The sequence below is a fragment of the Hipposideros armiger genome, unplaced genomic scaffold, assembly GCF_001890085.2.
Source record: "Hipposideros armiger isolate ML-2016 unplaced genomic scaffold, ASM189008v1 scaffold_1128, whole genome shotgun sequence".
Taxonomy (NCBI): domain Eukaryota; kingdom Metazoa; phylum Chordata; class Mammalia; order Chiroptera; family Hipposideridae; genus Hipposideros; species Hipposideros armiger.
Genome location: NW_017732478.1, coordinates 318957 through 331052, shown reverse-complemented (window position 1 = coordinate 331052; position 12096 = coordinate 318957). Strand labels below are relative to the sequence as shown.

Below are 12096 nucleotides of genomic sequence, written 5' to 3'. Positions count from 1 at the left end.
CTTCTTCTTCTTCTTCTCTCTCTCTCCCTCCCCCTTCTCTCCCCCCGCCCCCCAAAAATATTTGTTTAGTTTTATATCACTTCATTAAAAGACACATTTTCTTCTGAAAAGAAAAATATCCTTGTTGAGGATATTAGGCAAAACAAGTAGGATGTAAGTTATGATTGAAGTTTAGGTTCCTGGAGATGCTTCATAAACTCAGTACAAATTACTAAACTGTAATTGACAATGCTTACCTTTGGGTAGAGATTAGTTTAAGCTTTCTCAAATCTAATTAAAACATCTTTTCTTATTTTTTCCAGATACAGGGAAGAAAATAACCTAATAGATTACTTTAGTAATAAGATTAATAACATATAATGCCTACATGATCATATTTTAATGATAGAAATGTGGCATCTTACAGAATTTTCTGATCACAGAGCACCTATGAGATTTGGATTTCTTCACATAAGGAACATTGCTTAGCCTTTTTAGTCTTTCAGTTTACTTTTATTACTAAATCTGTTTCAATATTCTTATCTGTAAATGTAGGTAGTGTTTATTTCCCAGAGTCATTTTGAGGAATAGGCCTAGCACAATTTCTGGTAATTAGTCATTAAAAGTTAAAAGGTTTTTTAATCCATCCTTCCAAACTTATACATATCTTGGACACATATGCAAGTGGGTACAGACTTAGTTCTTTTAAAAAATAAGCATAATATGAATTGGCTTGTATACACTGAATAAAAGTAGTTACTTCTAATTATTGATAAAGGTAACATGGAAGAGATTGTTTGGAAAACAGATCAATATAATTTTAATGTATATTAAAAATATGAAATTTGGCATTCCAGGTCAGAGACAGGTCTCGAAGGTTAACACATCATGCCTCTATTTTCGTCACACTGTCCTGAACACCTGGAATGCCTTTTTCTCTTTTGTCTGTTCTTTTTTTCAACATCACCCTCTAAACAGACTAATTCCAACCTATCTTTTGAAGATTCTTTAAGAAGTCCTTTCTAAGAGGCCTTCCTTTGTCCCCCTACCTACTTCCAGCAAGTGCCCTCTTTGACTCACCTGACTCTGTATCATTTTTCCAATCACATTATAATCATTCATTAGTGTGAGATCTTCACACAAGCCTGAATATATTCTGCCTCTGAATCTGCTACATCTTTGATGCAATGAACTTTACAATATTAAGATGTAATGTTTTAGTTTTTGAATACAAATTTTAAAGTATCATTCACACACCTCTTTTTTTGCTTTTGATTCTAAACAACATTTCTCAAAAAAGTACATATTTATAACTTTGTTTTAAGTAAAATTACATTGGAATATTACTTTTTCACAGTTGTAGAAAGTATGAGCTCATGTAAAGTTGATGTAAAAAACTAAGAATAAGAAATATGCAGTGTTATTTCATAATGAATGTGAATTTGTGAATGTATAACCAGTAAGATGTGCCAGGATGTGTTTTTAGTTAATGAAAACATAGTTATGGACTATTGTTGTTGATGTTGATACTGGAGGTATGATTTAGGGCAGTTACTGTTTGTTTATTTTTTTATGTCTTGTTTTATTAAATAGGCAGTAATAAAAATTTTAAACCTGATAAAAGTTTTCCCAAAAGCAGTTGATATAGTTTTCTGCTTGAAAAACATCTACAAAAAAAATGTTTATCTCCTTTTTTCTTGTGATTTTATACTGTAACCAGGATTAAGAATTTAATCAGCAAGGCCGTAAAAAAAAAAGCAATAGCATTTCTCTATGATTATTGAATATACTATTTTGAGGAAATAAATTTTGAATTTTATATTCTGAAGTTGCAAATTTGATCTCTTTTAAGAGAAATAAACTTCAAAGAAATATAGAGTTAAAAGAAATGCTTAGATCAACATTCTTCATTTCAGTCTTTAAATATTCTCTCTCTGTATCCCTCCCTTTCTCCATCCATTCTTCTTTCTGTAACTTCCTCAGTAGACTGTGTCTAAAGACAATTGCACCAATAGTGTATTTCACATCAACTTTATGGAACTAAAAATAGTGTCTTTAAGAGTCTTACGTTTTTGTTCTTTGAACATCATTATGGCATGATTGGAAGTGTGTGTGTGTGTGTGTGTGTGTGTGTGTGTGTGTGTTTTAAAAGGTTCTAATTATGCAAAATTTCAAACTTAATGGTATGAATATGATTATTTTATATTGTAACAATATGCTGAACAGACTTTCTTGTAGGACAAAGAAATAATTATATTAGTTATGTAAACATGAAACTCATATATTTTATACTATAGTTCCTAGCTGAAATAAATTCCTTGCTAACAGAAGTTAATATTTAATTGGCTAGGTACGAAAAGAGTACGGGAAATGCCTGCGAACACATTGTTGTAGTGGCAAAAGTACAGAGAGTTCCATTGGCTCAGGGAAAACATCTGGTTCTCGAACTCCTGGACGCTACTCTACAGGCTCACAGGTAAACAACATCTGTTAATTAAAGTAAAATGTATATTGCCTATGTTTTGTTATGGGTTGCTGTCCTTTCTTAATCAGCTCTATTTTTATCACGAGTGTTTAATACATCACATTTGTTGTTATTTTACTGTGTCTCAAATGGTAATGATTATGACAGAAACTTAAGAAACCAAACTGCAATAAAATCATGAAATGTAGGGTCTAAATTTGCATAATGATTTCAGATTGGTTCAGTTGAATGAGTATAGAAGTGAGGAAAGAAATTTGGCACTTCTCCTAAAATTCTAAGAAAGTGATATTTTATATATTTGATTCTTGAGCTAATTGGTTCTTTTAACCTGTATAATAATTCTCTACCACATACAGACAATAGTTACTTATTTAATGGTATGTTTCATTAAAACAGAGCTCATACCATATTGTATGATGATTAGTTAAAGAACAAGCCAGGGCAGTGAAGGATACCAAACAGCATTATTGAGTCAACTAGTCTAAGTGCTTCCCCCATCAGCCCAGCACTAGCTATCATAGTGCATCATTCCTCACCAGGGAAACTGTCAACTTTTAGGTACATGTTAGCCATTTTTCCCAGGCAACAGTGTCAGTCTAAAGATTATTATGTAGAAATTTCAGCAATTTCAGGATGCTAAAATGAGCCAGTCAACTAAAAGACATAGGATTATGTAGGTCATGAGTGAGTTTGGGTGCAGACTAGCAGACTAATAATTTTAAGATTGCGTTAATTCAGTGGGGAAAAACAATTGTGTTTCCAGTATTGTCAACTGAACTTTTTTGAGGAAAACTTTAATTTAAATTGATAAAGTTATAAATCAAGAACTTAGTTATTTCTTAACTCTGTTAGCTCAGCCCATAAATCTAATTATTTTTGGTAAATTTGGTAATTTTATATACATAACAAAGACCGCTTCATTTGTTCTTTGATTACTTCTTAATTGGCTTGTAAACTTAACATTAAATTCTGCTAAACAATCCATTCATATGCTTAGAAAATTAAATATCCTTGTAATATTTAAATATCATTTACATATGTAATATATCTGATTCTCTCAAACACATCTACTGTCAGACAGGACAGTGATACACACCTAACTAGCACTTGAACATCTCATAATTCAAAGGTAATTTACAGTGTTCTCATAAACAAACACTTTCCTCAAACTAGTGGAATTATCTTTTATCTTGCAAATAAATCCACATATCTAATATTTTCAACTAAATATTTTAAAACTAAAATATAACTGTCAAGCCTATGAGGCTATCTTATTGCTTAAGTTAACCACAAATTATTATAATTGTGAAACTTATTCCTATATATGATACATAATTATTCATAATTTAAATTTGATTTATTTTATTATTCCTATTCCTTACTGAGGTTGCAGTGTTGCAAATTGGGGGAACAGATGTATGAATTGTGTGGGCTGAGATTTCTGAGTTTAGGACTACTAAATTTGCCAACTAGAAATCTGAAGTCTCACATAAGAGTGGGAGCACACCCAACTGATGCTTTCAGCATGAGCATCTTATCATTCATGCCCTTATTTTCAACCTAATAATTTTTACCTCCTTTTTTATAATAATATTTTCTACAACTTTTAAATTGAAATTGCTAAGATTCTGTATGTCATCCAGTGATTAGTTCCTGTGTGCTCTTCATTTAACGGAGCTCATAAACCATCACCTTGTAGTAATTTTATTGAAATGTGCCATTAATGAAACAATTATATTTGGGAGTTTCATTTATTATGTTACAACAGAGTTGTGCAGTGTTTAGCAATACTTCTAAGCTACAACACAGGACAGTGCAGCTTAATAGAATAATCCTAAACTTGGTGGGTGGGTAGACTTCAGTTTGAATTTTAGCTTTGCCATGTACCTGCTGTGACACAGAACAAGTTGCTTAATTTCATCGACCCTCACTTTTTTCATTTGTATAGTGATGGTAATAATACTGATTTCTTATGTTGTTAGTAAGATTGACATAATGTATACAATATACTTAAAACAAATTGTGTGTGTTCAATAAATTGGAGCAGCTACCATTAGTGTCTCTCTCTCTCTCTATATATATATATATGTGTATATATATATATATATATATAGACACTTTATGTGTGTGTGTCTGTGTGTGTGTGTGTGTATAAAGCTGAATCATATTGTATTTTTACATTTATAGTTGTAGCATCACAATTCTAATCTTGAGGGGAGGAAACTTTACACTGTTTTTATTCTTAATGTAATACTTATCATGATTAACTATGACAATTCAATCCTACATAAAGTGATAATTACTTAAATCCAGTATGTTTAGGTAAGAGTAATAAATGTATTTCATATTAAATATGACCTTTCATAACCAAAGTCTAAAATACTCTTAATTATTAAGGTAAAATTTGGGGAGTATGGTTGTCTTTTTAACATGAGAGAACTAGAATAACAATCTACATTTTTTATGTTTTATTGACAACTATTTTCTCCTGTGTAACGCCAAGCAGTCTTCTAAGCTCTGGAGATTCAGTGGTTCAATGTAGAGAACCAAATATGGTGATGTGATATAGAAAGTCCCAGTGGCTATTTATATTAAGTGCTGGAGAAAGACAATTTTAGAAGATGATTTTTATGCCAAGAATCTGAATGACAAAAAGGAAATTCAGGGGAAGAGAATTTTCAGTGACAAAACATCAAATGTGAAGCCCTTAAGGTAGGAGAGAACTTGCAAATTCCAGAATAGAAAGAATGCCATTGGCTAAAGTGAGTGAGAGTGTAAATTGAATATAAAGTCAGAAGAGAAGGCTAAAGACAGATCCATGGGTATTTGTAAAAGTATGTGAGTTTAAATATTATCTTGATTATTTTAGAAACATAATGGGATAATTTAGAAAAGGAAGTGACAGAATATTATCCACATGTAGCGGAAATCATGGCTACTATGTAGATCATGGAAAGGCATGATTTACAAAACTAAAAAGTGAAAATCCTATCTACCTGCTGAAACCCTCTCTATACTTACTACCTGGCTAATCACTTAGAAAATGTTGGTAATACCCATATAGTCACACAAACATGTGTTCACAGAGATGTGTTATAGGATTGGAGAGAGAGAGAGAATAAAAATTATTGACTGAGAGCCGGCCGAGTGGCACATTGGTTAAGAGCTGGCTTGGGACGCCAGCTCTGAGCAGCAGGGCCCTGGTTCGGATCCCACATGAGGATCAGTGACACTGCACTCTACAGCTAAGATGGTGACCAGCAGCTTGACCTGGAGCTGGGCTGCCATGAGTCGCCGTCGCCAGCATAGGCTGGAGCGCCTGCTGCAATGGGCTGCCATAAGCTACCATGCATGGCCGGCAGCCAGTGTGAGTGGCCCACAGCTGGTGTGAACTGCCAAGAATCGCTGTGAGCATCTGTCCAGAGGCCAGCGACTGATCTGCCTTAACCCGGGAAGAGCGCAATGACAATACCAACATGGGCCAATAAAGCGACATCCTCCACAACTAGACCGAAAAACAAAAGGACAGCAACTTGTCTGTTCCCCTCCCCCGGATTCCCCAGCGCTGTTCCCCTCCCCCAATTCCCTAATAAAATCTTTAAAAAGAAAATATTGACTGAGGTATTATCCTTCCCACTTTGACTTTCCTTTAATTGTTCTGCCATTTATCTTTTTTTTTTTGGCTTTATTGGATTTTTAGATGTATTAACTTTTAGTGTATGATATTTGACACGTAAAAGAATGTATGCAACATCTATTAAATTATGAAGCATAGTAATAAAATGAACGCTTGTGAACTCAACATCCAACTTAGGAAATAGAATGTTTGCCATATTATTGTCCCTTCTTGAGACCCCTCCCTCATGAATCTCTATGCATCTTGACCAGTGACAACCTTCTAACTTTCGTTCTTCATTTCCTTGACTTATTCTAATAGTTTTCCACCCCCTAAAAAAATGCTGTTTAGTATGCCTTTTAAAAAAATGTTTTTTTTTTAATGGGATCTTACGGTATGTAGTCTTCTGTGACTTGCTTTTCTCACACCCATATTCTGAGGCTCATCCTGATTCAATCCACAAACTTGAAAGTTTGGGCTCTGTGCCACATATATACTTTTTCTTCTGCCTGCAATACTTTTCCCTCTTCTCCTTTTCCTATTCAACTATTATTTGATATAGTAGAGTGAGCTGTTAACCTTCTAGATCAGGAGCCAAATGACTGAGTTCAAACACTGGTTATGTCACTTTCTAGGTCTGTGACATTGAACATGTTAATTAACCTCTGAACCTCAGTTTCCTAATGAATCAAAGAGTAACTACCTCAGGGAGTTCTTGTGAGATTTCAGTGAGTGAATACATGAAAAATACATAGTATAGAACCTAGAACACAGAAAGAATTAATGGCTATATATTATATATTATATATACATAAGTATATTTACCATATACCGGGCATTATTTCAGGTGTATGATACATCATGAACAATAAAGACAGAAACTTTGTTGTTGTAGGCCCTCAAATATAATGTAGATATTATACTTTAAATATAAATATAAGAAATAAATACATTATTATGGGTGTATTATAGAAAATGATAATGTCTATGGGAGGTAATAGTAGAGTTGGGTGCGTGGAATACAATTCTAAATAAGGCAGTCAAGTTAGGTCTCTTTAAGGAGGAAATATTTGAGCAAAACCTTAAAATTGATGAAAGAGTTACCCATACCTATGTCTGGGGGAAGAGCACTCCAGGCAGAGGAAACAAGTGTACCAAACCCTAAGACAGAGACATGCTTGCCATGTTAAGGAAAGGCTAGGGAACAGGTGTGGCTAGCCCAGGTAGGAGAGACTACTAATAGAAGATGAGATAATGGGGGTAGCTCATATAAATGTCACCCAATAAGATCACAATTCCATCAACTCTCAGTTCATATGTCACTTCTTCAGTGCAGTGTTCTCAGAGTTTCTAGACAAAGACATTTCCCCTTATTGTGCACTTTCTAAATTATTTTTTGGTTATGTAGTATAACAAACATTCACAAAAGTGTGCAAAACTTAAGTGAGTGGAACAGTGAATTATCACCCCTCCTCAGCTCAAACAATAGAATATTAGGAATATCTCAGACACTCTTTGAGCCCTTCTCAATTACTCACCTCCAAACATAACTACTCTCAACTTTCAACACTACATTTTGTTTTGCGCATGTTTGACACTTATTCGTATGAAATCATCCAGAACATTTTGTTATTGTTCTTTTTTTTTCTTTCCTTGGACATCTATGTTGCTGCAAGGGGCTATGTTGCTTTTTCATTTCATTGCTGTATATTATTCTATATGTTATTCATCCACTCTAATTGATAGTCATTTGGATTGTTTATAGTTTTGAGTTATAATAATTAATGTTTCTATGGAAATTTGTGGGCACATTATTATGCTTTTGCATTTAACTTTTGTGATAGTTTGATTTCTCAGTTACTAGTCTAGCAGCTCCGTGAAGGCAAAGACATCTTCTGTTTTCATCTCCCCTTTGTATTTCCTAGGTTAGTATTTGTCATATAGGTAGAGGGTAATTAATATTTTTCATTAATTTAAAAATGTGAAAGATCTGTTCCCAATATTTCAATCTGAAGCTTTGAAGTATTCTTTAATAGAAACATTCTCAAGTTCTCAGGGTCTATAATCCTGCACCAGATTTCTTATTGTGCTTTTGTTTATTAGTTTTACTCTGTGTGTGTGTGTGTGTGTGTGTGTACATGTGTGTGTTTGCGGACCTATATGACAATATAGACAATATTTCTGAAGGATAAACATGTCCCAAGATTCCTTAAAACAATTTTAAGTTTAGGTACTACTATTATTCAAGGAGTTCAGATATATGTGGAATGTAACCCACTTGTGAACATGGTTTCACTATTAGTACTAGTAATAGCTCTTATAACTATTTCATCCTTGGAAATTTTCTGAAAATGTTTTGTTTTTTCCTCACAAGATTCTTAATACACTTTTGTTCCCTAACTCAATAAAATAGCAAAACAGAATAAACAAAAAAAAAAACCGCAACATGGAAAAATATTACACTGCTTTCTTGAATTGTCCAGCACTTAGAATATTGAATTTGAGAATATAAGATGTAAAAATTTTCAGTTCTCTATAAACCTTCATACTATGAAGCAATTAATAAGGGTTCATCAACTTCCTTTCTTTCTTTCAAAAGAAAGAAAAGTCAAGGTAATATGTAACCTATAAAATTACATTGGTCTTCTTAAAAAATCATGAAAATGTTAATTATGTTCAGTAGCATTTTAGTAATTTTCTATTCTCTTTTCTTACCAAATTCTTTCTTGAAAGATTCTGCATTCTTGAACTAAATATTTGGTTAATAAAACTGATAATTGAATGCATATAAAATATTCCTTTCCCTTTGAAGTTGCAATGAAAATAATTTGTTTTACCTTGGAAACTAAAATTGTTAAATCCTAACTGTCCCGAATACACTTCTCTATATCTTCAACATGTTTAAATTGCTATAGTTATATTTACTCTTTTTTATAATTATAATTGTTTGGGTATAGGCATTTACATTAAGTATATATTAGAAATATACTTAATGACAACCAATTATTATCGTTAATTTAGTTTCTGATGTTCTCATGCTCTTGTACTGCAACCACATAAAAGCTGTGTATTTGCCAGATGCCAGAAACAAAGTTCTCATGTGATTAAGAAAGACAAAGAATGATTTTAGTGAAAATTCAGTGTTTGGTGAGTTAATTTCCTTTTCTTTCTCCCCCTTCAAGAGCCGAATTCGTAGAATGTGGAATGACACGGTACGAAAGCAGTCAGAGTCTTCCTTCATTACTGGAGATATAAACAGTTCAGCATCACTCAACAGAGGTAATTGGAAATGATTTTTCATATGCATTACTTTTGTGATTCCTTTAAGAAGTTCTTAAACGCACTGCTATATTTGCCACTTCTGGACCTTATTCCATATGATAGCATATTACAAGGAAATAAAACCTGGTTGAATTCAGCTGCGTCTTCCATTATTCATAAGCCTTTTTTTTTTTTTTTTGAATCCTGAATTTTCAGGAAATCTTTTCTGAAAGGAAGTTCGAAAACAAGAACTTTCTTTTTCTAGTCATCTACCATGGCTATAAACTGGTGAGGTGTCAGGCCTCATTGGAAGCAGTGAAAATGGGCAATTATGTGGCTATATAGTCAGCTAAGTATCATAGAATTCCACATTTCCCAGGTATAGAGCAATTTCATAATCTTTGTGGAAGTAAAAAATACTAATACATACTTAAGGCAGCCTGTTTATTTTGGGGAAAAAATCACATCTAATCTTAACATCTGAAAGACTTCTCTGGATAATATTGGTTATTTAAAAAACTAGGAAAAAAATATTTTAAATATGTATATATGTATATTTTATGATTCTTTTGTGAATGTGTGCTTCTGGTTAAAATGTTCTTAGGTCATGATTTAGATTTTTTACATGAAGTTTCCTTAATCTACTGGTTTGTTTGTGGTTGATTTATTGTTATTATTATTCTCTCTCCCTCTCTCATTAGAATTAAATTGACTGCAGTAAAAAATGAGTAGATGCAACATTGTGGAGAGCTAGAATACACTACAGTCAGTGCTGGAAAATACTTAGAAAACAGTATTGTTTTATTTGGGAAGGTGGCTTCCAATCACATCACACTATCCTAAGAGAGACATTTTTGATGCATACATTCAGAAGTTATTTTTATGATCAACACTGATATTTTTTTCTTACACCCAAAGTACAATTATTAGTTTGTTCTAAACCTATTTCTCTCAGCTTTCTGTTCTATTAAATGCCACTTAGAAACAATTTAACAATTATGGCTTATGATTAAGAAAGGTTCAGTTGCTGGTCCTCTTAATTACTTTTACTCAAGTTGCATCCTGTTTATATAAGAGCAGTTAGGGCATACAATGTCCAGGTTGAATTTGACTTAGGGACCCATGTTATATATAATCTTAATTGACTTCGATATGTTATTTGGGGCACTGATATAGTAACAATCATATAGTGATGATACTAAATTGTCTACATCATTTTTGCATAAGTAGGAACAGGAAGTGCAAATATTCCTTCAAATATGAAGAAAATACGTTAAAATAAAACAGTTACCTTCTTGTATTTTGTCTTATTATTAATAGGTTTTTATTTGCTGGAGTATATTGACTGATATAATATATCTCAAGTATTTTTCTCTCTTTAATTTTAATGGTTAATTTGTGAAATTTTATTTAAATATGAGTATTCTAACTTTTTTATATACTTTCCAACTTATGCAGGACAAATTATTTACAAATGCCTCCAAAGCTTAGGAACTAATTTACTTACATAGTGACAGATTTTCTTTAATCTTCAAAATAATCCAATATGTGGAAAATTTACATTATGCTCCCCAAAAAAAAACTATCCTTATTAATAGTATTTATTATTAGAAGCATCTTACATCTAATGATCACAGGAACCACCAAATAATTGTTGTCTAAACAAAAGGTGAGATAATTGATTTTAATGATGCAATGTTTATTTGCCTACTGTGAAGATGAATAAAATACATACAATTATTATTTTGTCTAGCATTATGATCTAAATTTATGTGAAAATAATACGGTATGTAATTTTAAGTAAAAACCCTCATTTTAGGGTCAATCACATTATATAATATTGCTTAGCCCTTTTTCATTCCCTCTCAAGAATTTCATCAACTTGGAATATGGAATATGTAGATGACTGAGTCAATTTGAAATATATTTAAAGAAAATAGTATTTTATATTGGCTGTTCACATGTTTAAATATATTTTTTAAATCTTTAGTTTTAAAAGATATTTCTTAAAGTTAGTTATTGAAGAAAGTAATAAATTTCTCATGACATCCAATAAGTTACTTTAATGACGACTTTGGGAAAAGGTTAAATTGAATTGATGTTTTGAAGTGTGTCCAGGCAGTGGTCTCTTTCTTCAGGATATATGTTCTTCCTTTCACTCAGTGACTTTAATGGCAGTAGACGACGTCGTGATCTTCTTGATTTCCTGTATTAATTTTCCAGTCCCCCAAGTCAGTTAGAAAGTCCTTGTTTTATTCTCGTCTCATTATTTTTTTATCTTACATGAGCGGAATACTTTAACATTTTATTTCTTCATATTATATCTCTGAAGATAGTCTTTAACCTCCTTCTTTAATCTTGTCTTATTCCCCAGGGTCCTATCTTCCCTGCATTCAGGCGTGTGTATCATATTTAGGTAGGTGGCATCAAAGATTCACCTTTCCAGATAAACACTTCAGTCACATCAGCTATGTTATTATTCACCTCTGTTTATTCAAAAGATTATATTCTGTTATTAAATAAAATGTCACGTACTGCATCTTTACATCTTCATATATTCTAACTTCCCATTCATTCTTAGTTTCTTAGCGCTAGCATTTTTTTAACTCCAATTCCATTTTTCTTTCTTTCTGAGTTAGATATATTAAATCTCTTCATCTTTACAGTAGCCCGGCCCTTGAAAACTACAAGAAGTTGTCAAAAATTAGTCTTATTTTCACGTTAGGTTTTCTTTCTTATTCATATCACTGCCCAA

The 12096-nt window shown here is 32.3% G+C and overlaps 1 protein-coding gene across 2 annotated transcripts in view; it reads left to right on the top strand.

Moving 5' to 3' along the window:
* ADGRL3 (adhesion G protein-coupled receptor L3) overlaps positions 1 to 12096 on the top strand; it is a 125833-nt gene that overhangs the window by 88576 nt on the left and 25161 nt on the right. For both annotated transcript variants that reach the window (XM_019632339.1, XM_019632341.1), the window contains 2 exons: positions 2330 to 2455; positions 9263 to 9359. In XM_019632339.1, coding sequence (XP_019487884.1) covers positions 2330 to 2455; positions 9263 to 9359 — 223 coding nt within the window. The remainder of the gene's footprint in view (positions 1 to 2329; positions 2456 to 9262; positions 9360 to 12096) is intronic.